General features: G+C 48.4%; 3 protein-coding genes across 4 annotated transcripts in view; 1 reads left to right on the top strand and 2 right to left on the bottom strand.

Moving 5' to 3' along the window:
* Positions 1 to 7,739: 7,739 nt before the first annotated feature.
* On the top strand, positions 7,740 to 9,551 carry Sox18 (SRY-box transcription factor 18). The gene is made up of 2 exons (XM_052184629.1): positions 7,740 to 8,210; positions 8,395 to 9,551. The coding sequence occupies exons 1-2, from the start codon at positions 7,871 to 7,873 to the stop codon at positions 9,186 to 9,188; spliced, it is 1,134 nt and encodes a 377-aa protein (XP_052040589.1). The 5' UTR covers positions 7,740 to 7,870; the 3' UTR covers positions 9,189 to 9,551.
* Positions 9,552 to 19,533: 9,982 nt separating this feature from the next.
* On the bottom strand, positions 19,534 to 23,641 carry C5H20orf204 (chromosome 5 C20orf204 homolog). 2 transcript variants are annotated; one of them, XM_052184628.1, is made up of 4 exons: positions 21,873 to 23,641; positions 20,241 to 20,516; positions 19,995 to 20,147; positions 19,534 to 19,822 (listed from the first exon to the last, which is right to left on the bottom strand). In XM_052184628.1, exons 1-4 carry the CDS (start codon positions 21,873 to 21,875, stop codon positions 19,691 to 19,693), a joined length of 564 nt encoding a protein of 187 aa, XP_052040588.1. In that variant the 5' UTR covers positions 21,876 to 23,641; the 3' UTR covers positions 19,534 to 19,690. The 2 variants fall into 2 exon arrangements, with proteins under 2 accessions (XP_052040588.1, XP_052040587.1); XM_052184627.1 differs by having other exon boundaries at positions 19,995 to 20,516.
* An 86-nt stretch (positions 23,642 to 23,727) lies between these two features.
* Prpf6 (pre-mRNA processing factor 6) overlaps positions 23,728 to 24,185 on the bottom strand; it is a 65,166-nt gene continuing 64,708 nt past the window's right edge. Inside the window, exon 21 of the mRNA XM_052184626.1 lies at positions 23,728 to 23,980. Within this exon, the coding sequence (XP_052040586.1) occupies positions 23,828 to 23,980 (153 nt within the window). The 3' untranslated portion in view covers positions 23,728 to 23,827. The remainder of the gene's footprint in view (positions 23,981 to 24,185) is intronic.

Here is a 24,185-nt window from a genome sequence, read left to right as displayed (position 1 = left end):
GGGTTCAATCCATCATACTGCATATAAACCAGGTATCACAGGTACCAGCCTGTACTCCCATCACTTGGGTGGTAGAGACAGGAAGATCAGAAGTTCAAGGTTATCCTCAGATATGTATATGAGAGACTTGTTTCAGAAACAAACCAAAAGTCCTGAGCCCAGACCCTACAGGAGCTCCAAATCCCACCTTCTGGCCCTTGATCAGAGAAGTCACCTCCCATGCCAGACTCTTCCCCACCCCACCCCACCCCAACCCCATATACCTTGCTGACTCTCAGAGCTTTACCTTCAGTGGAACCTCCCCACCAAACATCTAAACCATAGATTCACTGAGGTGTTCACTCCAAAGTGGCGTCGTCCTCTACCCTGGCCTTCTGAAGGTGGTGGAGGACATACCTGCCTGGGTTTGGAGATAGGAAGTTTCTTGGATAATGTGATGCCAGGTGGGATAGAAGGCTTCTGGGAGACAGCCTTGCCTATCTATATTGTTCCATCTACTATTGGGGGCTTTCCCAAGTTCCCAGAACACCTAGATGAAGCATCTTAACAGTTCACCAATGGCTTTCACACCCAACCTTCCTGGGGCACACATACATACTTCCAATATTTCTTTTTCTTTTTTAAAGATTTATCTATCTATTTATTTATTTATTATATGTAAGTACACTGTAGCTGTCTTCAGACACTCCAGAAGAGAGCATCAGATCTCGTTATGGATTGTTGTGAGCCACCATGTAGTTGCTGGGATATGAACTCAGGACCTTTGGAGGAGCAGTCAATGCTCTGAACGGCTGAGCAATCTCTTCAGCCCTTTTTAATTTGTTTTAAAGATTTATTTATTTCATGTATGTGGGTACACTATTGGCTGTCTTAAGACACACATAAAAGGGTATTGAATGCCCATTACAGATGGTTGTGAGCCATGTCTCTACCTCCACCCCCCCAATAAATCTTTTTTTTTTTTCTTTTTTTGAGACTGTTTCTCTGTGTAGCCCTGGCTGTCCTGGAACTCACTCTGTAGACCAGGCTGACCTCGAACTCAGAAATCCGCCTGCCTGTGCCTCCCAAGTGCTGGGATTACAGGCGTGCACCACCACGCCTGGCTCCCCCAATATTTCTTAAGAGTCTGCCCCTGAAGTGGATCTCCAACTTCAGGAGTCCTCAGTGAGCAACACAGCCCTATCCGAGGGATCCTGGGATAGAGATATCCCAGCCTGAAGATGTGAAAAGGGCAGGCAATGTTCTAATGAGGTAGGATCATGGGACATCCCCAGGGTTTGCCCCACCAGGCCAACTGCACCTTTGACCCAAAGCCTGCCCTTCCCCCTTCCTCAGTTCAGGAAACAGCGGAAGCCCGAGCCATTTATTTTTCTATTTGTGATCCCTGCCCCCCATCCATGTCTGCCCAGAGCTGGCCCTGACCCCAGTGGTGGCCTGAATGCTTCCCCTCTAGGCAAGGCAGGGTGGTGGTGGGTGGGAAGACTCACACTGCCAAGCTCACACGGAGCCCCTTGTTTCTTTTTAAATCATAACAGACTGGGAGGCATCCTAAGCTCCAGGAGGTCCTAACCCTGCCACCATATGATAGCTCATCCCCTGTATGCAGTTCTCAGGTCCTCTGCCCATCTTGGGGGTTGCAGGTCTTCACCATAGGGCTCTGTGGATCTACAGCCATAGCCAGTCCCACTTTAGGCCCTCCTTGGATACTGGCTTCTGTGATCAGACAAGGCAGTGACCAGTAACAGTTAAAAGGGTCTCCAGTCATATGAGGTAGAAAGTGGAAGCTAGGCATGTGGATACCTGTTTAGTCTTTGTAGTTGTGAACTCTCTGAACCTCAGTCTCCTAGTCTACAGAATGGGAAGAGCCATAGGTTTATGGAAATGTCTGTTTGGAAAGTCCCCCACCAGCCCACAGCCTGGCCAGGACCCAGCTTCCTCCCCCAGAGGCAGTGCTAGGGAGGCAGGAGGCATCCCCTAGAGGCCAGTGAGGCCTTAGCTGCAGGCTTGCTCTAACAATGTGCTTCCCTGACACAATTCCCAGAAATGCTGCCCCCCTCCCCTGCCACCCCGCCAGCCTGGCGGCCACTCCACCCTCCTACTCTGAGGAGCCCCAGGCTGCCATGGAGGTCAGAGGCAATGGATGAAGCATGGAGGTCTGACTCAGAGGCAGCAAACCTGTGGAACTGTCCTGCCATCCTGCAAAGACCAGCCTGGACAAAGTCAATCATAGCTAAGCAGGAACAAAGCTATGCTGAACCTATAGGATGCTAAGTCACTGAAAAATATTCCTAGCTCTCATTCAGAGGAAAAAGCAAGATCATTCCAGGCTCCACTGGGCCTCTTGGCTCTAATGCTTCACCCCTGCCCTTCCATACACTTGCTCCTTTTTTTTCCCCAGTGGCTCTAAACAGCTCCCCATTTGTGTAGGTAGCATGCTACTTGGATGGTTTCTTTACATTTCTTTCAGGTTTGAACTAAAACAAAAAACAAACACTCATGAAAAGGGTGTAGATACTGATATAGCCTCACTTTCATACCCAGTACCCTTGATATTGGCTTATTTGCAGATTTATTGATTTTTTTAGCCTCTCTACTTCAGAACAAAACCATCTTTTACAGCAAGGATTGAGGTTGTTTGTTCTTTTCCAATTTCCTATCTCAGAAGACAGTCTGGTGCCAGCAGGGGGCTCAGTACCAAAAGAATTAATTCTGTCTCTGAGCAAAGGAGAGTGGAAGTCACTAAACATAGCCATCTGGTTCCCCACCAAAGCTTCTTGTCAACAGTCAGAAAAAGGAGAAAACAAAAACAAAAAACTCATGCGAAGCTGGGTGTGATACTACACCTACAAGCCCACAACTCAGAAGGCAGAAGCCAGTCTGAGTTCCAGAGAGTTCCAGAGCCATCTTAGTTTGTTTTGTTTCCTTTTGTTTTTGAAACAAGGTCTCTCTGCATAGCCCTGGCTAACTCACTTCATAGACCAGACAGGCAACCATGCCTAGTCCAGTAAATATTTTTAAAAAAAGAAGGAAAATACCCGGGCAGTGGTGGTGTATGCCTGTAATCCCAGCACTTGATAGAGGCAGGTGGATCTCTATGAGTTTCAGGCTATCCTGATCTACAGAGCTAGTTCCATGGCAGCCAGGGGTATGCAGAGAAACCCTGTTTCGAAAAAACAAAGAGGAAGAGGAAAAAGAAAGGAAGAGAGAAGAATGGAAAGGGAGGAAGAAGAGATAGATGTTTTTCTCTAGTCTCCCTTTATCTTCATTTCCCAGTCTGTCAAGACAAGCAGGGAAGGGCCAGCTTCTAACAGGGCAGGGCATTCGGGATGGATACCATGCTCCAGCAGCCTAAGAGACCCGCGATTGCCTGCAGTTAACCCAACGTATAGGCAAAGGACCACGAAGGGAACCCATGCACTCATGCGAACAAAGACAGCAACATCCACAGACCCAAGCCAGGCACCAAGGAGAGAAAAAAAAGTATTTATGTAAAGATCGGCAGTCCTGAGGTGTGGGGGCGGGGCCGTGGGTGAGGCCAACGGAATGGGCGAGAGTACCGGCCAGCAGGGGTTGGGGAAACTGGACAGAATGTCTGGCGCCTCCTCCGCCCGGTAGGTTCCCTCTGGCCCGAAGGCCAGCCTTCCTTCCTGAGCGGCTGTTTCCTGGCTCCGCCCTGTTGTCGCCACGGAAACCCATGAGTAGCCCAGCAGCCCAGCCAGGTTCCCATGGAGTCCCTGCAGAGCAGGAGCCCTGTGTTGCTGCAGAGGCCCATACACAGTAGGTGACTAAAGGACACAAGTTGACCATGCAGCCATCCTAGACCTGAAAATGTTGAACAGCAGCTCCATCCCGCTCTCTGACAATCCACATGACAGCCCACCCAGGTCTCATCCAGCGACCCGAAAAGTGGACAGTGCCTGTGATAACACCCTGAAAACCCACATGCTCACCACAGTATAATAACTCTGAAATTCTGAAACATCCTTCAAAATAGATCTGACCTCTGGCCCACCCACAGAAGCCCCTCCATTGTATATTGGTTGCTCCCAAATCTCCATAGCACTCTGGTCTGACATTATCCATGGTGACTCTGCAGTAATAGGTTGCATTTGCTTCTCCCATTCCTACTGTTCCCACCCAGTCCTCCTGGCCAAAGAGCAGAGAATGAATGAGAATCAAGCCATCTCTACACAACCACATGAGTGAGCATCATTCTTTAACCTACAACAGCTACCATGTGAGCTGTTCATGCCACCCCTCCACCAGCCTAACACCCATTCATTCCATGTTCCCACTTCCACCATGCTCTGAATGGGAGGGACTCTTTGGCTCCATGACTGGGAACTGGACCTGTGAACTTTACCAAAAGACCAACATTTGAAACTACTTTTACACATGTATACACTTATTTATATTGCTTGCTGCATGTATCCATAAAACCAAGGCAGCCCCTGTCTCCTAAATATGCCCTTTCCCAAAAGAAAGGTTTCAGAAACTTAGCACAATGCGTCATCTCAGGACTGAGAACAAAGAGCTGAAGGATCTGTTAGGCTAGAGCTTAGCTCATCTAAACCAGACCTGAGAGTCACATATGCCTGATATTCTAAGGCATCAGACTCTGTCAAAGGCTGTGACCCCAGGAAAGAAGTAAAGGTTGACCCTAGCTTCATATTCCTCAAAATCCAGCCACCAGAGCCTGGGAGGCCAGCAAGATTTGGAGACAAGAAAGGAGGGTCTGAACCAGAAGGCTGCTAGCAAAGAGGAATCATCCACCTGGAGCTCCACTGCCCTCAGACAGAGACCCCACCCCACCCTTTGGGAGTGGGAGGGTCCAAGCCCTGCAGGACTATATAATTGGTCCCAGCCTCACTGTTGTACAGCAGCCAGAGCTGTCTGGTGGGAGCCTGGGAGGTCTATGCCCAGGCAGTGCTTGGGAGGTCTCACCACCCCCAGGCGGAGCAGAGCCAAGCCAATCCCCTACCATAGCCACCAAGGGGAACTACCCAGAATCCTTTGCAGGCCTTACAGAAGCCTGGGGTCCAGGAAGGCTGAGGAAGGGGAGTAGGTATAGCCAGGGAAGATAGGAGCATAGGGTCTACTTTGCACCTAAGCTAGCCCCATACTGGCAGAAAAGGTTTGCCCTACCATTTCAACTTTCTAGGGGCTAGAGCTATAGACAACCCTGTCATGAATAAGTGTCTGAGCCAAATACAGCCAAGTAGACTGAAATGGAGTTTCAGCAGCAGAATTTCCTTTCTCCCTTTGGCCAAAGCTAGGGCTGCTCATCTAACAAAAAGCTTTAGGGATCCCTTCCTTGAATGCTGAGGACATTTTTTTTTCCCTGAGTAGGACTTCCAGTTCTCAACCCCTGAGTTCCTATCCCCTTATAGGAGAGTTCATCGTGTCTAACTCCCAAGGACTTGGCCAGCCTCTAGCACTAGGGACTACCTCGCCCCACACCCTGGGAACCTGACACAGACACACATGTAGACCACACACAGACACAGACATTCACATGGAATGTCACTCTCCTAACATAGCTGGCCACACCCAAAGCAGCCCTGTACAGCCTTGGGGAGTCTCTCCAGCCCTGGGGCTCCAGGGTCAGGGCCACCCTGCTGGCAGACTGAAGTCACCTCCCCCATTGTTGTCTCATCTGGAAGGAGGGTGGGAGCTGCCAGCATCACTGTTGCCAAGCAGTGGGCAGTGAGGGTTAGCCTGACCCTACAGAGAAAAGGGAGCAGGCTCCTGCCCAGCTCACAGGATAGAACAGCTTGGCATCTGAGCCACAGTTTGACTAAGAGGAGGGTCATTGGCTGATACCAGGAGGGGTGACTGTAGGAGGGTCATGGAGGGGAACAATGAGGTAATGCTGGATACTCTGTTCAGAGCAGGAGGCTGATTCTGAGCTTTCACAGAACTCCAAGCCCACTGCAATATGTGAGGCTGTGGCAAAAAGACACTGAAGATCCTTTTCTAGAGCCCCAGTGAACATCATCTCAAAATAGCTATTTTCCTGGCTAAGTCAGGCTCTGGGGACCTCAGCCTATACCCATAGCTATGGAGTAAAGGTATTTTTTGACAAAAAGTGATGCTATATCAGGGAGCTCTGATCCTTTGTTTGTGGTACTGATGATGGAAAGTAGGACCTTTTGCATGCCAGACAAGTGCTCTACCACTGACCCATGCTCCAGCCATTACCTCTATTTCTTTGTGTCCACTCAAAATGAAAATCTTCATATAGCTCTTCATGTCCTCATTCACCATCCTCCTACCCACCTACCCACCTCCTACCCAGACAACCCACCTACCTAGACCTGGCAAAAGGGAGCTGACCACTGGCAAGATCCTGAAAGCATTTCACCTTGGTGTCTACACCACGGCCTGCCTTCTGAGAAATTATTGAGTTGCTCCAATGCTTTCACACTACTCAGAATTCATGCCACTGCAGCAGGTGCAGGGCCTCTAATGTGCCCTTTATTACCATATCTACATGACAAAATATCAGGTAGTGATAATATTCATCATCCTTTAGTCTAAGGGACTGTGGGATCTCTCCATGGCAAGAGTGTTCAGAATGGGGCTGGAGTGATGGCTCAGTGGTTAGCACTGGCTGCTCTTCCAAGAGACCTGGGTTCAATTCCCAGCACCTATAAAAGTAACTTTTAGCTGGGCATCTCGGAAAAACAAAACAAAACAAAAAGAATGTTTGGGACTGTTCTGATACTTAAGAGCAGCCCCAGAAGCTACACAGGCTTTCTCTTTCAGTGCTCAAGGTGGGGATATCCTGACGTGATAGGGAAGGTTGCAGAATACCCAGGATACATGTAGATGGAGCTTCTGACTTGTCAGGGACAGCTGCCAAGGGCGTTGGATTTTCCTCTATGAAGTTACACTTGGCAGTGGAGAGGGGGCAGCTCTCAGAAGAAAGCCATCAGTTTCTAGGGCCCAGTTCCTTTTGTAGTGGAGAGGTTGGACAGATAATAAGAAAAAATGAATGAGGTCTCCTTTGGAAAACTCCCAGTTTTCCTCTGCCTCACCTGCTCAGGCTCTTGTCTTTTCCTGGGGCAGCTGTCTGGCCCGGAGAAGGGAAACCAGCTACAACAGCCCACACACAGATTCTGGGGAGCAGGGACTGGCTATGCCCTGTGCCCACTAGTTTACCTTTTCCTTGTGGACCAGGGCCAGTTCTTCTGCCTTGTCCCAGAGTTTGGGTATGGGAGAGAGAGAAAAGACTGTTCCTTCAGCTTCAAGGGCAGAACTAGGTAACACTGGAATTACCTAGCTGAGCTCAGCCTTTGGGAGGGTCGACGCACAAGAAGAGGCAAGAACATCGCCAAATCCCATTCCCTTTCCCGAGGAGCGATGAAAGTAACTTCCCTAGAACTTGGTGCTAAAATAAATCTTTCTTCATCCAATCTAAGGCCGCTGTCCCCTTCCATCATTACTGCCCACGGGTCTGTTTCTGTGGGTGGGGGTGCCAGCGCGGCTCTGAAACCTGAAAACCCTGGAGGACCCCTCCTTCTGAGCCCTAGCCCACACTAGCAGTTTTCTCCCACACGGGGGTCTCTTCTTTTGAGACAGTGGACGCGGGGGGGGGGGTGGTTCTGCGCTGGGGAGGCCTCAGCTGGATCCTGCCGGGAAGAAGAAAGGGAGCCACCGCGGAGGGGGGCAGCCCCGCCCCGGTCCGCCAGCTCTGCTGCGGATTGGCCCGGTGTCTCTATATCTGGGATGCCTTCCTGGCACGAAGCTACCACGTCCCCACTGTCTCCACCCGACGTCCGTCAGACCTCCGTACTTGGCTTCACAGTGCACGCCACTGTCTCCTGCGCTCCCGCGCCGCGTTCCGCCCAGGCCTTGCCCAGCTGGAATGCAGAGATCGCCGCCCGGCTACGGCGCACAGGACGACCCGCCCTCCCGCCGCGACTGTGCATGGGCCCCGGGACTCGGGGCCGCTGCTGAGCCCCGCGGCCTCCCTGTCACCAACGTCTCGCCCACCTCGCCCGTCTCGCCGTCCAGCCTTCCGCGGAGTCCACCGCGCAGCCCCGAGTCAGGACGCTATGGCTTTGGCCGCGGGGAGCGCCAAACGGCCGACGAGTTGCGCATCCGGCGGCCCATGAACGCCTTCATGGTGTGGGCGAAGGACGAGCGCAAGCGACTGGCGCAACAAAATCCGGATCTGCACAACGCCGTGCTGAGCAAGATGCTGGGTGAGAGCCTCGAATGCTTAGAGGGGCGGCGAAGGAGGGGACTTGGGAGGGGGTCGGGATTCGGGGTTTCAGGGCCGTTCGCAGGGGTCTATGCCAAGTTTCACACCGCGCGCCCAAGGCGCACGCAGGGTTGGCTAGTTGTGCACCCGACATTGGTCCACTAACAGGCTCCCTTCACCCACAGGCAAAGCGTGGAAGGAGTTGAACACCGCGGAGAAGCGGCCCTTCGTGGAAGAGGCCGAACGGCTGCGTGTGCAGCACTTGCGCGACCATCCCAACTACAAGTACCGGCCTCGCCGCAAAAAACAGGCGCGCAAGGTCCGGAGGCTGGAGCCCGGCCTCTTGCTCCCAGGCCTCGTGCAGCCGTCTGCGCCGCCCGAGCCCTTCGTTGCAGTATCAGGCTCAGGTCGCTCCTTTCGCGAGCTACCCACTCTGGGTGCGGAGTTCGATGGCTTGGGGCTACCCACGCCCGAGCGCTCGCCTCTGGACGGCCTGGAGTCTGGCGAGGCCTCCTTCTTCCCACCGCCTTTGGCGCCTGAGGACTGCGCTCTGCGGGCTTTCCGGGCGCCCTATACCCCCGAGCTGGCACGGGACCCGAGCTTCTGCTACGGGGCGCCCCTGGCTGAGGCGCTCAGGACAGCGCCGCCTGCCGCGCCGCTCGCGGGCCTCTACTATGGCACCCTGGGCACTCCGGGCCCGTTTCCCAACCCTCTGTCACCACCACCTGAAGCCTCTTCTCTTGAAGGCACAGAGCAACTGGAGCCTACCGCCGACCTTTGGGCCGATGTGGACCTCACCGAATTCGACCAGTATCTCAATTGCAGCCGGACTCGACCGGATGCCACTACACTTCCCTACCATATGGCACTGGCCAAACTAGGTCCGCGCGCCATGTCCTGTCCAGAGGAGAGCAGTCTCATTTCTGCGCTGTCTGACGCTAGCAGCGCGGTCTATTACAGCGCTTGCATCTCAGGCTAGACACTGTCCTTGCCCTCCACGCTCCTGCATGTGGCCAAGTGGCAGGGTTGCCTGCTCCCTTCCTTTCGCATATGTATGTTAGGGTATGCAGCAACCTTTAAAGCTGATGACCTAAGGGTGCCACTTCTGTCGCCGCCTCATTCACACACCTCCTTCTGGGGGCTCCTTCTGGGGGCTCCTGTGTTTTGGGCCTTCCTTAGGAGCCTCAGGCCCTGGATTGCCTCTGCCAGGTTGTTTTTGAACTATCTAATCTTTTTCTGCTATGTATTTTCTAGAATGAGACTGTATTTTTTACTTTGCCTTTATATATATACATATATAATACAATATATTTAATTTTTAATTAAACTTTTTTCTTTAAAAGGGTTTCAATGATCACTAGCATCCATGCATAAGGAACAACGTTTCCTATAAACACAGAGATTACTTTGCTTTTGCCTTAGCCACACACTGCCTTCCATCCTTCCAGTTGGGCTCCCAGATATCATCAGCCCCAGCCTGCACTGCAGTTTTTCTTTTGCAAACCTAAGCACTGCCCAGGACAGTATTTTTCACTTGGGGAGAACTGGAGGGCCAACACCTGTGAGGATAGATACATTACCAGATCCCAGAAGATGGTTCCCAAGAGGGGCAGCACCATGTCACAAATGCTCTGCTCCCCCAGGGGGCCTGGCTTAGGCTTAGGGTTAGTGACCAAGGCAGTGCTCAAACCTCATAAGAATTACATAGCTCAAATAATGGCGTGAGGAGAGCTGCACTCGGGGTCCTATCCTCTATAAGCATCACTCAATGACAGAGGACAGCGATGTATAGAAGTTCCCTTAAGTCCCCTAGCTTGAGCTTTATCACAGAAGCCATGCTTGGGCTCCTTCCAGACCATCTATTTTTCAAAGTCCTTTACTAGACAAACATGCATCTAGAGAGGGATGGCAAAATTACCCTGGAAATGGCTCCTGCACACACATATAAACACTGCATATAGAGCAAGTCCCCTTAATCAGAAAAGCCCACTTCTGAAGGAGAAGTCTGTCCTACCCCAGACTTCCATATGCTCTTCAATGGTGGCTGATCCCAATATTCACCCACACGGAGTGTGAAACACCTAGCATAACTACGAAGCTGCAAACATATGGCTTTCCGTGAAGGTGATCATGTGTGACTTACCTGCAAAAAAAAAAAACAAAAAAAAACTAGGGCTAGATGTTCATGTGGGTCCATGCACAGGAAGTCAGCTTCCCAGTATGTTTAGGGAGAGGTAGACAAGAAGTGGGGATTTCTTAAGAGTGTTCAGCCTCTGAAGCAAGATGATAGCATCTCTACATTGATCAATATGAATTACAAACAGAGGTAGAAGATGGGTCTGACCAGGCCTGCTACCTGAGTTCATGGGAACAGTCCCCAAGTGTTTATTTAGACTGGGGTATTTTTCCATCACCTTATGGACATACCAAGAAGTATGGGTCAGATAGCCCAGAGACAACACAACTGAAGCAACATTCCCAAGTTCAGGGCACTTCCTCAGTTCTAGGTTCTATACTATTCTATACTTTTATTCCCACAGAGGACCTTCCCCCCCCCCCTTAGTAGAGTGGAACCCCAAAGAATGTGGGTGTGGTTCCACTGTCTCTATGAAGAGAAGATAGAACAATGTGCTCTCTAAAAGCCCCCTTTCCCAATTGTCATGGAAAGAGGCTAGTATGGGTCCAGTTTGGAGCAAGTTAAAATTTACAAGTTCCAAAGGGTGAAGAGTACCCCAGAGCAGAGTCAGAAAGAGACATGAGTAGGATCATACCACCAAAGACAGCAGTGGATTGAAAATTGGCTCTGTGTACCTGTGTGTGTGTGTGTGTGTGTGTGTGTGTGTGTGTGTGAGTTCCCATTATCCTGCCTGAGAAGACCTTCCTCACCATCCCCCAAGGATGAGTTCTCCCACCCTTTCAAGTAGAACTATAGACTAAGGCCACACTCCTAGTTCCTCATTCTATCTACCTCTTAACCAAAAGGTCTGAGCTTCTATCCCCCACCCCTTTTCATCCCTTGAACAGTCTAGTCTGTCCCTGGAGTGGCTTGGGTAACGTGATAAATAATACCCAGCAGAGAAGCAGGGCTGAAAACAGGTAAGGATCTCCCCAGCAAATAGAATCATTACTGTGAATATTTTTGAGGAAACTGTCAAATACCACATAAAGATTCCTGCCCCAATAAGGTCAAGGTGGAGCAGGCAGAGGGATGGGAATGTCCACTTGAGGTCTAAGTCTCACCAGCTCCCAACTCAACTGCACTCTAGAAAGCCTAATCACCTAACATGTACTAGTTTCTTCTCTGCCCAGGAGTTCCTCCAACTTGAATTTAGTAAAAATAGGGCCCCTCTTGCCTTCTGCTCTCACACTTGGAGGAAGGGCAACTAAGAGGCACTTTGCTCTACCCTACACAAAACCTTCAGTGCAAAGTTCAGTGATTTGAGAATATTCAAAGTTGGTAACCATTACCATATAATTTCAGAACCTTTTCATCACCTTCATAGATACTTCCCTGCCTCTAGAAACAATAAACAGCTTCCTATCTTAGGAATTTACCTATTTGAAAATTTTTAATTTCTTTTAATATTTGTTTAATTTTATCTTACATGTATGAGTGTTTTGCCTATATGTATGTATGTGTACCCCATGCATACAGTATCTCTGGAGGCCAGAAGAGGGCATCATGTTCCATGAAACTGGAATTAAAAACAGTACTAGGAACTGTACCTGAGTCCCCCACAAGAACAAAAACTCTTAACCACTGAGCCATCCCTCCAGCCCCTATTTTTTTTTCAAAATTGCATTTTATTTATTTATTTTGTGTGCAAGTGTGTAAGTGTGAAGGCATGCACATACCATGGCATGTGTGTGGAGGTCAGAAGAAAACCAGAGTAAGTCAGTTCTCTCCTTCTGCTATATGGATCCTGGGGCTCAAACTCAAGACCATCATAAATTTCATATGCACTAGTCCCCCTTATCTAAAGATTCACGCTTTAAAATTATTTATTTACATTTATATGTATGGATGTTTTGCTTATATGTTTGTCTGTACAGCATATACACACTAGGTGCCATTGGAGGCCAGAAAAGGGTGTTGGATCTCCTGGAATTACCATTACAGATGGTTGTAAACTGCTATGTGGGTGCTTCCTTTAAAGATTTATTAGTGTGTTGTAGTGTGGGGGACACTATGTATGTGTGGGCAGGTACCTATGGAAAGCAGAGGCATCAGATCCCCTCAGAGCTAGAGTTACAGGCAGTTATAAGCTATCCAATGTGCATGGTATTGGGAACTGAACTCAGATCCTCTGTACGAGCAATATGCTCTCTTAACCACCAAGCCAATTCTCCAGCAAAAAATTAATAATAGTAATAATTATTTTAAACAGAATTCTCCCTACTCTTAAGGCAGTAGCTATCCAGCAAGTGAAGGCCAGATCCAATGAGAAAATGCATAAATAAAGCATATAAAAATAAAATCTGGGCTGGTGAGATGGCTCAGCAGTTAAGAGCACTGACTGCTCTCCCAAAGGTCCTGAGTTCAAATACCAGCAACCACATGGTGGTTTACAACCATCCATAATGAGATCTGATACCCTCTTCTGGTATGTCTGAGGAAAGCTACAGTGTACTTACATATAATAATAAATAAATCTTTAAAAAAAAATAAAATCTAATCACAGATGTTTAATGTCTTGTTTAATAAAAGAATAAAAAAATCTTACTTTAAAAGCCAGTTATCTTTATTTATTTTTAATTTGTGTTCATGTGAGGGGGTGTGTGCACATAAATGCAAGGGCCCACAGGTATCAGAGGCATCAGATGCACCCAGAGCTGAACTTACAGGCAGTTGTCAGCCACTAAATGTGGGTTCTGGGAATTGAACTCTGGTCTTCTACTAGAGTGTTATGTATTCTTAACCACTGAGCCATCTCTCTAGCCCCTGATCCAGTTCTTCTGGTTATCGTTTGTTTTGGTAAATTTAATCAAGAATCAATTAATAGTTAAGAAAACTCCTATTGTTGTAAACAGAGAATCCAGAATTAATTTTATCTCAGGGTATTAAACTCTATCCTAAAAAAAATTTTAATAACCTTTATCTTACAATCAACTTTAATTTCAATTCTCACAGTTATTCTACAACATACTTTAACCTTCTAACTTTGTTCTTGTCTATTTTCATTTTGGAGCAATCTTTACCTTATTATACAAAATACTTTCATATCTAAAAGCAGTCCTCTTTTGTCTTCTTTTACTGAAAATATATTTCATACCTATAACCTTTACATATTTTCCTTCACTTGATGATTCTTTAATGTCTCATTATAACTACTGTTAAAATTATAAATTTAGAGGCTGGAGAGATGACTCAGTGGTTAAGAGCACTGACTGCTCTTCCCAAGGTCCTGAGTTCAAATCCCAGCAACCACATGGTAGCTCATAACCATCTATAATGAGATCCAATGCCCTCTTCTGGGGTGTCTGAAGACAGCTACAGTGTACTTACATATAATAAATAAATATATCTTTTTAAAAAAGAATTATAAATTTAGAAATCTCTTTTTAATAAGGTAGTTATATTTCCAAATAACACTAGAAGCTTTATCTCAGACATATCTTGTATGTGGGGGTGTGCTTACTTGCTTGCTTAGAGACTGGATCTCACTGTGTATCCCTGGCTGGCTTGGAACTGGCTGTGTAAACCAGGCAGTCTTGAAGTCAGTGACCTGTTTCTGCTTTCTGAGTGCTGGGATTAAAGATGTGGACCACCATGCCTAGTGCATATGTGTGTGTGGGCGTGCGCGTGCCACATGTATGTAAGTGCCTATGGAGAAGTGTCAGACCTTTGGAGCTGGAGTTACAGGCAGTTACAAGTCACCTGAAATGAGTGTTAGGAATCAGCAGTAAGTGCTCTTAATTTCTGAGCAATCTCTCTAGACCAGGATTTACTTTAAAAAAAAAAAAGATTTGTTTATTTTACATATATGAATACACTGTAGCTGTCTTTATATACACCAGAAGAGACAATCAGATTCCATTACAGATGGTTGTGAGTCACTGTATGGTTGCTGGGAACTGAACTCAGCACCTCTGGATTCAGCTCTTAACCACTGAGCCATCTCTCCAGCCCCAGGATTTACTTTTTTTTAAAAAAAGTAAATTATTTTTATGTGCATGTGTGTATAGCTACATGAGTTTATATGAACCATGTGTGTACATGTAGGTATCCTTGGAGGCCAGAGAGTGGCAAATCCCCTGGAACTGGAGTTACAAGCAGTTGTGAGCTGCTTTAAGTGGGTGATTGGTAATTGAACCCAGGTCCTCTGGAGAAAAGTAGATGCTTTGAACTGCAAAGCTTTCACTTTATATATATAATTTTGGGATTGTTGTTTGTTTGTTTGTTTGCTTGTTTGTGAGACAGGCTTTCTCTGTGTAGCCTTAGCTATCCTAAAACTCTTTGACCAAGCTGGTTTTGAACTCAGAGATCCACTTACTTCTGTCCCCTGAAAGCTGGGATTAAAAGCTTGTGACACTTCTACCAGCTAGAAGTATAAATTTAAGACATTTTAATGAAAATGCTCTAATAGAAGTTTGTAACATGGTATCTCTTAACAAAGCAAGTCCCAGGGTGGCCAGGGCTACACAGAGAAACCCTGTCTCAAAGAACCAGAAAAAAAAAAAAAGAGTACTTTTAATTTATATTTCTGAACAATAGGTTCACCCATATGCTACAGAGGCTGCTCGTAACTGACTCGTTTTTGTGTGTTTTCTTTTCTTTCTTCCTCTTTTTTTCTCTTTCTTTTGACAGGGTCTCTCTGTCACCTGGCTAGTTTGGAATTTCCTGTGTAGACCAAGCTAGCCTCACAGAGTTCTGCCTGCTTCTCCTTCCCAAGAACTGGGATTTAAGAGCATATACCATCATGCCTGGTTCCAAACTAAGATTCTGTTGGGCCTGGTGGTCAGCCACTACTCAGACTATAAAACTTCTGTTCTTGGATAGGAAGGGAACTCACTAAGGAGAAAAGCGTATACATAGAGGGTAGTTGTTTCTAAGGACCTGGGAGCAGGGCCTAGTTGCACATTAGGTCCATAGTGCTTTTCAGGTCCCCTGGCTCCTGTTCCCAAGGGTCTTTCCTCCAGAACCTCATAGTTTTTCCACAACCCCAGTTCATGGCTTCATTCCTTTTTTAGGATTTGGCACCTACAACTTTACTTTTTGTACCACAATGCTGCTTTCATTGTCCCTCTGGAGACATGGCACACATAACCTTGACCCCTACAACTTTACCCAATCTCCCAAGAATCTGCTCACACTCCTTCTCTACCTCACCCTGTATCTATGCCCTGTTCTCCATGACTTCATCCCATCTCCTATAGCCCCCTCCCCTGAAACTCCACCCTCTCTGTTTCATGACCCCAGCCCCCACCACCTTGTCCAGTCTCCCACACCCCTGTCTGCCCTCCAGAAAACAGGAAGCACTGGGAGTCGCAGCTCTGGGAGTAAGTGCAGGAAGCTGGGCTTATCTTGCTCTGCAGCCCTGACCCCTGGCCTTATGCCTGGTAGGGGGCGACAGGGGCAGTCCAAGGACAGAGCCTGCTCACCTGGTGAGCCCTGGCTGCCTCTCTTTTGAGCAACAAACTGTCACACCTGGACCAGTATACAACAAAGCCTAGACAGTGTACCATTAAGCTTCCCAGGGTACATCAGACTGATGTGTCCTTCACACACGGCAGCAGAAATCCCATCTACACAGCAAGGAGGTGACCCAGGTTCTAGGGCTTCAGGATGTCCCACTTCCCCCACAACAGGCACTGCATAGTTGCCAAGGGCCCGACCTTCCATTTCCACCCAAACAAGAACTCACTTCCCATAGCAGGTGTTAACCTCTTTGCTGCTTATTCCAGAATCTAACGAAGCAGGGTGTGTGGTGTGTGTAGTCTGTGTGTGTGTCTGTGTATGTCTGTGTGTGTCTGTATGTGTGTGTGTGTGTGTGTGTCTGTGTGTTTTTCTGAGTTTACAAAGCTAAGTCTTCCTGAGGAGGGGGCAGGGATGCCTCTTGCAGGTCTTGAAGGCCACTGGCAGGAACAATGGGCTTCAACACCTGCCTCATTTTTCCCCCACCCCCGCCCCAGTAATATGTGCTTCCTGGAGTAGAGTGCCTTGTTTATTTCCAGTTAGCTGCAGCTGAAGCAGGCAGCCTTCTTGAACATCTGCAGGTTTTAGGACCCCACAAGCAAGTGTCCAGAAGTCCACAAGGCCAGGCACTCTCCAGGTCTGGGAGCAGATGTTTCCTCCTCCTTCACAACTCTGTCCGTAGGGCTGTCCAAGCCTTCTAGGAGCCCAGATTTTTTCCCCCAATAACCCTTCCCAGTAGAAAGTGCAGTCATCTAATTCCAAGCAGTTGCAAAGCTGAACCTCCCTTTACATCCACCACAGGATTAAACAGTGTCAGTGTGGTATCTACCAGTGGACTGGCCTAAGAATGATAACTTGAACCAAGCCTGGGCCTACTCATTGTCTCCCATTAAAGAACTGTGTGTGACACAGCACTGTTAACTAGGAAAAATATGGAATACTTTATAAACTTGTGTGTCTTCCTTTCACAGATAGTCTTCTGTGTACCATCCCAGTTTTGGTATATGTACTGCCAACGTGAGCCCAGCTTTGGGAATGTAGCTGAGTTTAGAGCTCTACCTTTTTAGCTGTGGCTCGGTGTTCACAGGCACACACAGACACAGAAGACATGTCTATCCTCACTACCCCTTCACTCAGCTCTGCCACACTTCTAGGGTGCTGTGATGGCAGAATGGGGATGTAATGTCCTAACACAGAAGAAGCCACAGTCTTCACTCCCTGCTGCATCATGGGAGACGGGGCAGGGATGTTAACACACAAGTGGCAAACTCAAGATTAACTTAGGGATTTGCAAACCCAAGAACTAGCTTGTCATTCATAGCTGTTGCCCAAGTTCCAGATGTTCTTTCAAAGGCTCCTAGTCGTGGGAGGCTGTGGTATCCAGTCTTTCTTCAAAGCCTGCCAGGCCCCTTCTTCCAGGATTACATATGGAGGCCTGGCTCCTGGACTGCAGGAAATTGCACAGGCCTGGCCAGTGCCTTGGGGGTCCCATCTGTAATCCTCACACAGCCCTTCCTTCTGGGCCATTGCCCCACCTCCCTGGAAAGCCAAGCATTGAAAAGGCTTGTGTGGGATAGGATACTAGCAGCAGTCTCCAGCTTCATTTCTGAGACTCAGCATCTCTAAGGTCTGTTCTAGCTGGTCAGTAGCTAGCAAACTACTGTGGGACAGCTTCTGTCTGGGATATGCTATGTGTTCACAAGGATCTCAACCACAAAGCAGCCCAGGAAGCCTCCATTTAGGTCCCTGGGCTGAGCCTAGAAGACCCAGAATCTAGGGTCTCAGTAGCATTCAACTTGTTGCTTTCTGAGGGCTTCTGAGGGCTCCTAATGGTGTCCTTGTCCCGAGTCATTTTAGTGGGTTGGTGTCCACAGGCTGATGCTTTCAGGACTCTTGCAGTATTCAAGTAGCCTCTCATGTGTAGTCTGGTACAGGACTTAGGCATCAACATTTATTCCCTGAAACTCTTGAAGCCTCTGCTTCACCTTCAGTCCCAGGAGGCTGTAGTTTGATCTTTCCTCAGCTGAGAAGCAGAAGGTGGGAATCAGGACACCTTGTTGGCTACTTCCTCACCTGCCACCTGCTCCAAACCTGATTTCTCTAAATAGGAGGATAGGATGACAAGATGGGGTGTAACTATGGGAAGCAAGTAGCTATGGGTGGGGAGTAGCTGTGGGTGGGCAGTAACTGTGAGATACTTACTAGAACTTAAGTAATTTCCCAGTAGGATCTAAAGTCAGGGCAAGGATAAGTACAGATTGCCTTGAAAAATGTGTCCATGGGAATTCATGGAGGGCTGTCTATACTGCTGTTCTTCAGCCCAGTGCCCAGACTTTTACTAACCTTCCTCAGATCCCACTTGACCATTCTTTAAAGTTCTGCTGCCCTATGGCTTATATTTCAACAAAATCAGACCTTTTTCTCTACACTGGACATTGGGTATATCCCAGCATACTCAATAGAGCTCATCAAATATAAGTCCCAGTCCATAGCCATCACCTCTCTTCCACTGATTTTCCCAGTACAAGATGACCACCCACTCAGGCCCTAGGGCCAGGACCCTGCAATGGCTTCCCCTTAACCCCTCATGCCAGCTAACACATACATGCACTCACTATGCACACATGGGAAAGAATCATTTTAGACCTGACTTTGCTGAAGGTCTTTTTACTTAGGCTTCTCTGGTCACCCCACCTTATACTTGTCTTCACTGTCTCCCACCCCATAAAGAAGAACCAAAATGTTCTATATTTGTGCTCTAATGTGGCTTACGAGACCATTAGAAATCTGAATCAAAGATTAGAATGCATATTGATATCCGCAAAGCTCCATTTCCCTTCAGCACACCATACTCTGGGTCTAAACCTGATCCCAGCTCTTTCAGTACAGATTGTTGTGTAATCAAGGAAGGTCCTATGGTCTCTCCATCTCTCAGATTTCTCAACTGAAAAGAATCAAACGATCCTACTGGGTAGATCACACCTGCACCAAGGAATGGAGGCATGAAGAACTTCACTGCTATTTCTTGCCTCTTTTGTCCCTTGTTTGCCTGTCTGGAAAACAAGGTACAGGGAAAAATATTCCTTGAAGCTTTTGGGCTCCTCATCCTCTTATGAGGCAAGGAAAGGGGGTTGGGGGTACAGTGAGGACATTGCCTCTTTCTGCTCAGGGCTAGAATCATGGCAAGGCAGGCACCCAGGTTTATGTAGGTACTGGGGTAAGCCCAGTTAGTTCAACAGACAAGTCTAGGGCAGTCTGTGGAGTCATCCCACCCCCATCCTGCCCTGCCCATCCCCCAGGGGCAGCAGGAAATGGCTTGGTCTAGTTTGTGGCCAGGGCAGCAAGGCTGGCTTCCTCTAAGTCCTGTTTCCTTTATCCGGTTGTTTTGCTCTGAATCCACCAAGCTCAGCCTTCCCCTCCTCTCCATTTCCACCCTCTCCTCCGGTCCAGAGTTGGGCAGGACGGATGCATGACGTTTTAAAATCCCTAACCAGGTTGTAGGGTGGGGGTAGTGGGCTTTGTTGCCTTCCACACTACTTGAGGACAGGTCCAACGTCCCACCCACGCCCCCTGCTGTATGAGGGAGATACAACTATTGCCACTGTGAAGTGCAGGCCCCACCCTTACTGAGGCGCAGATCCCCTGGATAGACCAGGGCTCACAACCAGTCAGGCAAAGACAAGAAAAATCAGGTCATATAATTATCTACATTTATTGGGGCCTCAATGAGTGTATACACATCCTGGTCCTTTTGAGTTCAGACAATCTGAGCTGAGAGGGTGCTATCAAAACATGAATCGGTTTGTTTCCAATCTTCCATGACAAGTGGGAAAACAGGGACAGGGCTAGAATTCACCAGTAGCCATGGCACTTAGCGCAAAGAGCTTTTCCCAGCAGGTGGCGACGGCGTATAGGGCACGTAGCAGGAGCCGCCTCCTGCTGCGCGGTTGTACTGCGTGCTTCTTTGGCTGCTGCATCTGTTAGTAGAGACCAGCTGTGAGTCAGTGCATACAAATCCTGCATTCTCATAGCACATGTTTAGCCATGAGAGAAGTGTGTCATCATCAGATCAGTTGGCCCTAATTGAGTCCAAAGCCTCAGGCCATTGGTACTATAGCCCTTAGGGGAGGGGAGATTGAGGACGCATACCCTGAAGGATGTTCGGCAGTGTCTGCGCATCACTGCCTCGGTGCGCACTGCTACTGTCCATGCCGCTTTCTCTAATGCATTGTGGGGTACTCCAGCCACACTCCCAAGAAGGGTCTGACCCAAGGACTCAATAGACAGTAGGATGCTACTCTCCTGAGTTGGAAAGGGAGGAAAGCCAGAGCAGGGGGAATGGGGGTGGGGCTTGAGGAGGAAACAAATAGTTGTTTGGGGGAACCTCCCCCATACCTTTTGGGCATCACAGGAGGTCCCTGGCTGTCCCTGACCTCCACCAGCTCCAGTCAGGTTTTTCTGAATGAAGCGGTGGCGTCGGGATCCAGGCTCTGTATGTTGGACACCCAGCCCAGCCCATTGCATCGCAGCCTGCAAATCCTGGAAGATGACGGCTTGGTAGTGGCGGAGTACCTCCTGGATACTGCAGGACTGGGACCCAGGCCAGTCCTGGGCAGATCCAAGAAATGCCAGCAGCAGTAGTAGTATGTAGAAAGCAGGCTTTGGGGGCACCTGGAGAAGACACCAGGTTAGAGCTGAGAGCGTAAGCCTCCTAGCACAAGAAGTGGCCCCATAGGTACTTTGGGTGACCACAAAGGGTAATCCCTCATCTTTGAGATGCTAGGAGATAGAAAATCTCACCAAACCTGGGCAGTCCTAGAGAAGGGAATAGACAAACCAAACACATCCATTGGTACGCTAGCCATGTTCTGTGAAGTTTGTGGAGTGTGGAGTATGGCATGGGGAAATATTTTCACTGAACCCCGAAGGGCTAGGAAGGTGAAGGGCTAGGAAGGCGAAGAGAACAGGTCCAGAGACAAGGGGTGGCACTATGGTCTACGTTGGAGAGGCAGAAAAGTGAGCACCTAGAGTACTGTGGACTTGTGAGAGCTCCTTTACTTTGTTCAAGAAGTGGGGTGGGGGAGGGGGTATAGCAAGAAGTGATCCCTCATACAGCTTCATCCCTGACCATGCTCAGACCCATACCTACTAGTCACAGCCCACTCCCATCCCCCAATTGCTATTCCCTTGGTTGTTCTCTCTCATGTACATCTCAAGCCCCCTGGGTGAACAAGAAGGGGTCTAGGGATGGGAACCACGTTGTTCTTAGGCTGTACAAGAACTCCAATCTTCCTTGATAGCTCTGCTACAACCAGCCACAGAAAGCCCCAAACTATGGCAAAAACAATGGCTCAGAACTCCAAGATACACTCCCAATGGGAAGGGAAGGCTGGGAGAAGGCTCAGAGACAGCAAGAGAAGAAAAAAAGCCTGTGAACAAGTTTCCTCCCACCCAGGATGGAAAGCTCACAAATTAGGAGGACAGCCGAAGGTCCCCAGGACCCCAAGCTGGAGTTAGACAGCCTACTCGGGTTGGAAAATTAATCTTGTCAGCCCAGCGAAACGACAGGACTCAGGTTCCCAGCCCTGGCAGGAGAGCTGAACTCAATATACCACAAACTCCCATATAGAGATTGGTGGGGGTTGGGGCTTCTGCCTGGGATACCCGCAAATTTGAAGAATTCTCTTGCAAGTCACTGAGTACCATGGGCAATGGAGGGATAGTGAGAACAGCCCATCAGACCACATTAAGAACAAGAGTCAATTAGGCCAGCCAGTGAGACTGCTAGTGTATCTAGCACCAATATGGGACTGGTTGGCTGCTTAGGGAGTCTCTACAACTCAGATTTAACCTAGTATGAGAGAATAGGGTTCTGGGAAAACCAGGACATAAGCACCTGCAATGGTCATTTTACTGGGTACCATCATAAACATCTGGGGGTTTCCATGAGGCACAGGGAAAAAGACACCACCCCCCAGAGGGTTATGCCCACACCCAGCCCCTTGGCCCAAGGCCCCAGCTGCTCACCATAGGCCTCTCAGGGTCTGGCCCTCCCTTACTCTCTCTAGTAGGCCATGCACATGATCCTGGGGTCCTCTGGGTCTTTGGGTCCTCTGGGTCTTTGGGTGGCCAAGGAAGCAGGCAACTGGTGGCCACAACAGGTCCTCTACTGGCTGATGGGTCCTCCCTAGATAGAGTTGAGGGGCAGGTGGAGAGGCTTTTGAAGTTGGCTCCTTCAGCAAAGGGAGGGAGCAACAAGGGAGGGAAGGAAAAAAGTTCAATAACCCAGTCCGGCCCCTAACCCCTCCCCAACCTCTCCCCAATCACAATTAACCTGACCCTGGAGCACAGCAGCTGCTTGTTGTAGCAGATCCAGGGTTTCTCTGGGTCTTAGATTGAGTTTCCAGCCCCATAGAGACCCCTGCTCTGTCAGCAATAGTCTCTCTTGATAGGCAGGCCAGCCACCAGTCCCCAATTCATACTCAGAAAGACTTGTCCCAACTAGTTTGGAACTTGGGACTTCCCAGACTTCCATCGTTGGCCCTACTTCATCCCTCCAAACCCTGGGGTCATCCAGGAGCAAGAGGCCCAGTCCCAGGGTTGCTGTTTTCCTTTAGCATAACAGCAGCCTCTGGAACACAATTAATCTTTTGCTGAACAAAGCTCAACTTTTTCCAGCAGAAGAAAAGCAATGGTGTGTGCTGAGGAGATAGCCCAGCAGGTTAAGGCACTTGCTGCCAAGCCTTGTTTGATCCCAGGGGCCAACATAATAGAAGGAAAGACTCACGTAGGTTATCCTCTGACCTCCACAGGCAGACTGTGGCATATATGAACCCAATAAATGAATAATCCAATAAATGAATAATCCAATAAATAAATAAATAAATAAATAAATAAATAAATAAATAAGCAAGCTGGGCGGTGGTGGTACATGCCTTTAATCCCAGCACTTGGGAGGCAGAGGCAGGCGGATTTCTGAGTTCCAGGCTGGCCTGGTCTACAGAGTGAGTTCCAGGACAGCCAGGGCTACACAGAGAAACCCTGTCTCGAAGAAAAAAACAAAAAACACACCCATAAATAAATAAGGAGTTGTTGACCATCTCAGTAACAAAAATACCCTCCATTCCCACAGACAGGAAAGACAACCTGGACACTACAGGCTATCCAGACTTTTCCACAGCCCTACAGAAAACTTTACCCAAGTATCCTCTTCTGTAACTGCTCCACTCCACTGCATTCAGTTCAAGAGTTGAAAACAGTCAAAAGATGAATCCACCAACAGCTTGATGTTGTAGTCAAGTTCTTTGCCCTTCATCTGTGAAAGAACTACTGGGAATGGTCCCTCATCATAGGAAACCCCATGGATTTCTCCACAGAAATACCCAAGCAGCTCTGTTAAGACATTCCTTGGGACAGAAGCAAGAAGTACTTCCCCAAGCCAGCACACAAGAACCCATCAATCACTCAGCAGGTTTTGCTCCTGTCCTCTTGACTGTCCTGTCAGGGTTCCTAGAACCACAGAAGAGCGAGCTCACACCTTCCAAGTTAAGCAATGGTACCTGCCGAGTTTCATTTTACCTCAGATGACTACAGAACAATGGGGACTTCTACAAGCCTTTCAATCTTGGTCCCCATGTGACCTTCAGCCTCTTGTATCACAGACTCTTGTATCTGTAACAGAGCTTATTATTTTCCATATAGCCTGTACTCTTACCATCTCCACAAAAATCTCAGTAAGCCCTCGGTACCCAACTATGCTGCTTCTGGAGCACATAAGCACTTGCAGGAAGCTACATCCAAACCAGACTTGACATGACTATCATTCATGGAGAAGAGACGCCAAGGACAAAACAAAAAAACAAATGAGGCCCTAGCCCCAGCATAACTCTAAAAATCTTTAATGAATAAAAGACAGACAGTGTAGGTTTTATGCTCATTGTTCACATGTTGCTCTATAAGTCCCTTGTCCTCCACCCCTGCTATCAGAAGGTATTTTTGATGCGGGCAGCCACCAGCACTAGGATTTCCCCAATCTTTCTTTGCCAGTTGGTGATATCCTTGGACACAGCACACCACAGCTCTCCATGTCGGGGCTCTGCATTCTCACAGCGTTTCCTCACCTCCTCCTGTTGCTCCTGGGAAGACCAGAGGGTACTTTAGGTGGATTCCTTGTAAAGTTTACATCTTGTGAGGTACAGGTCTTCCCTGTCCCCTTGTAGATCTGGCCCCAGCAGATTTCAAGCCACCTCCTTCTCTTGTGGAACATGTCCTCAAGGTCAGTGTATCTCTATGTGGATTCCCACACGCTGCCAGGCGCACTCTCTAAACTAGGTGCTTCCT

This window comes from Apodemus sylvaticus, chromosome 5 (genome assembly GCF_947179515.1).
Source record: "Apodemus sylvaticus chromosome 5, mApoSyl1.1, whole genome shotgun sequence".
Lineage (NCBI taxonomy): Eukaryota > Metazoa > Chordata > Mammalia > Rodentia > Muridae > Apodemus > Apodemus sylvaticus.
Note: the sequence above shows the minus strand (reverse complement) of the source record. Positions and strands in the feature narration are given on the sequence as shown.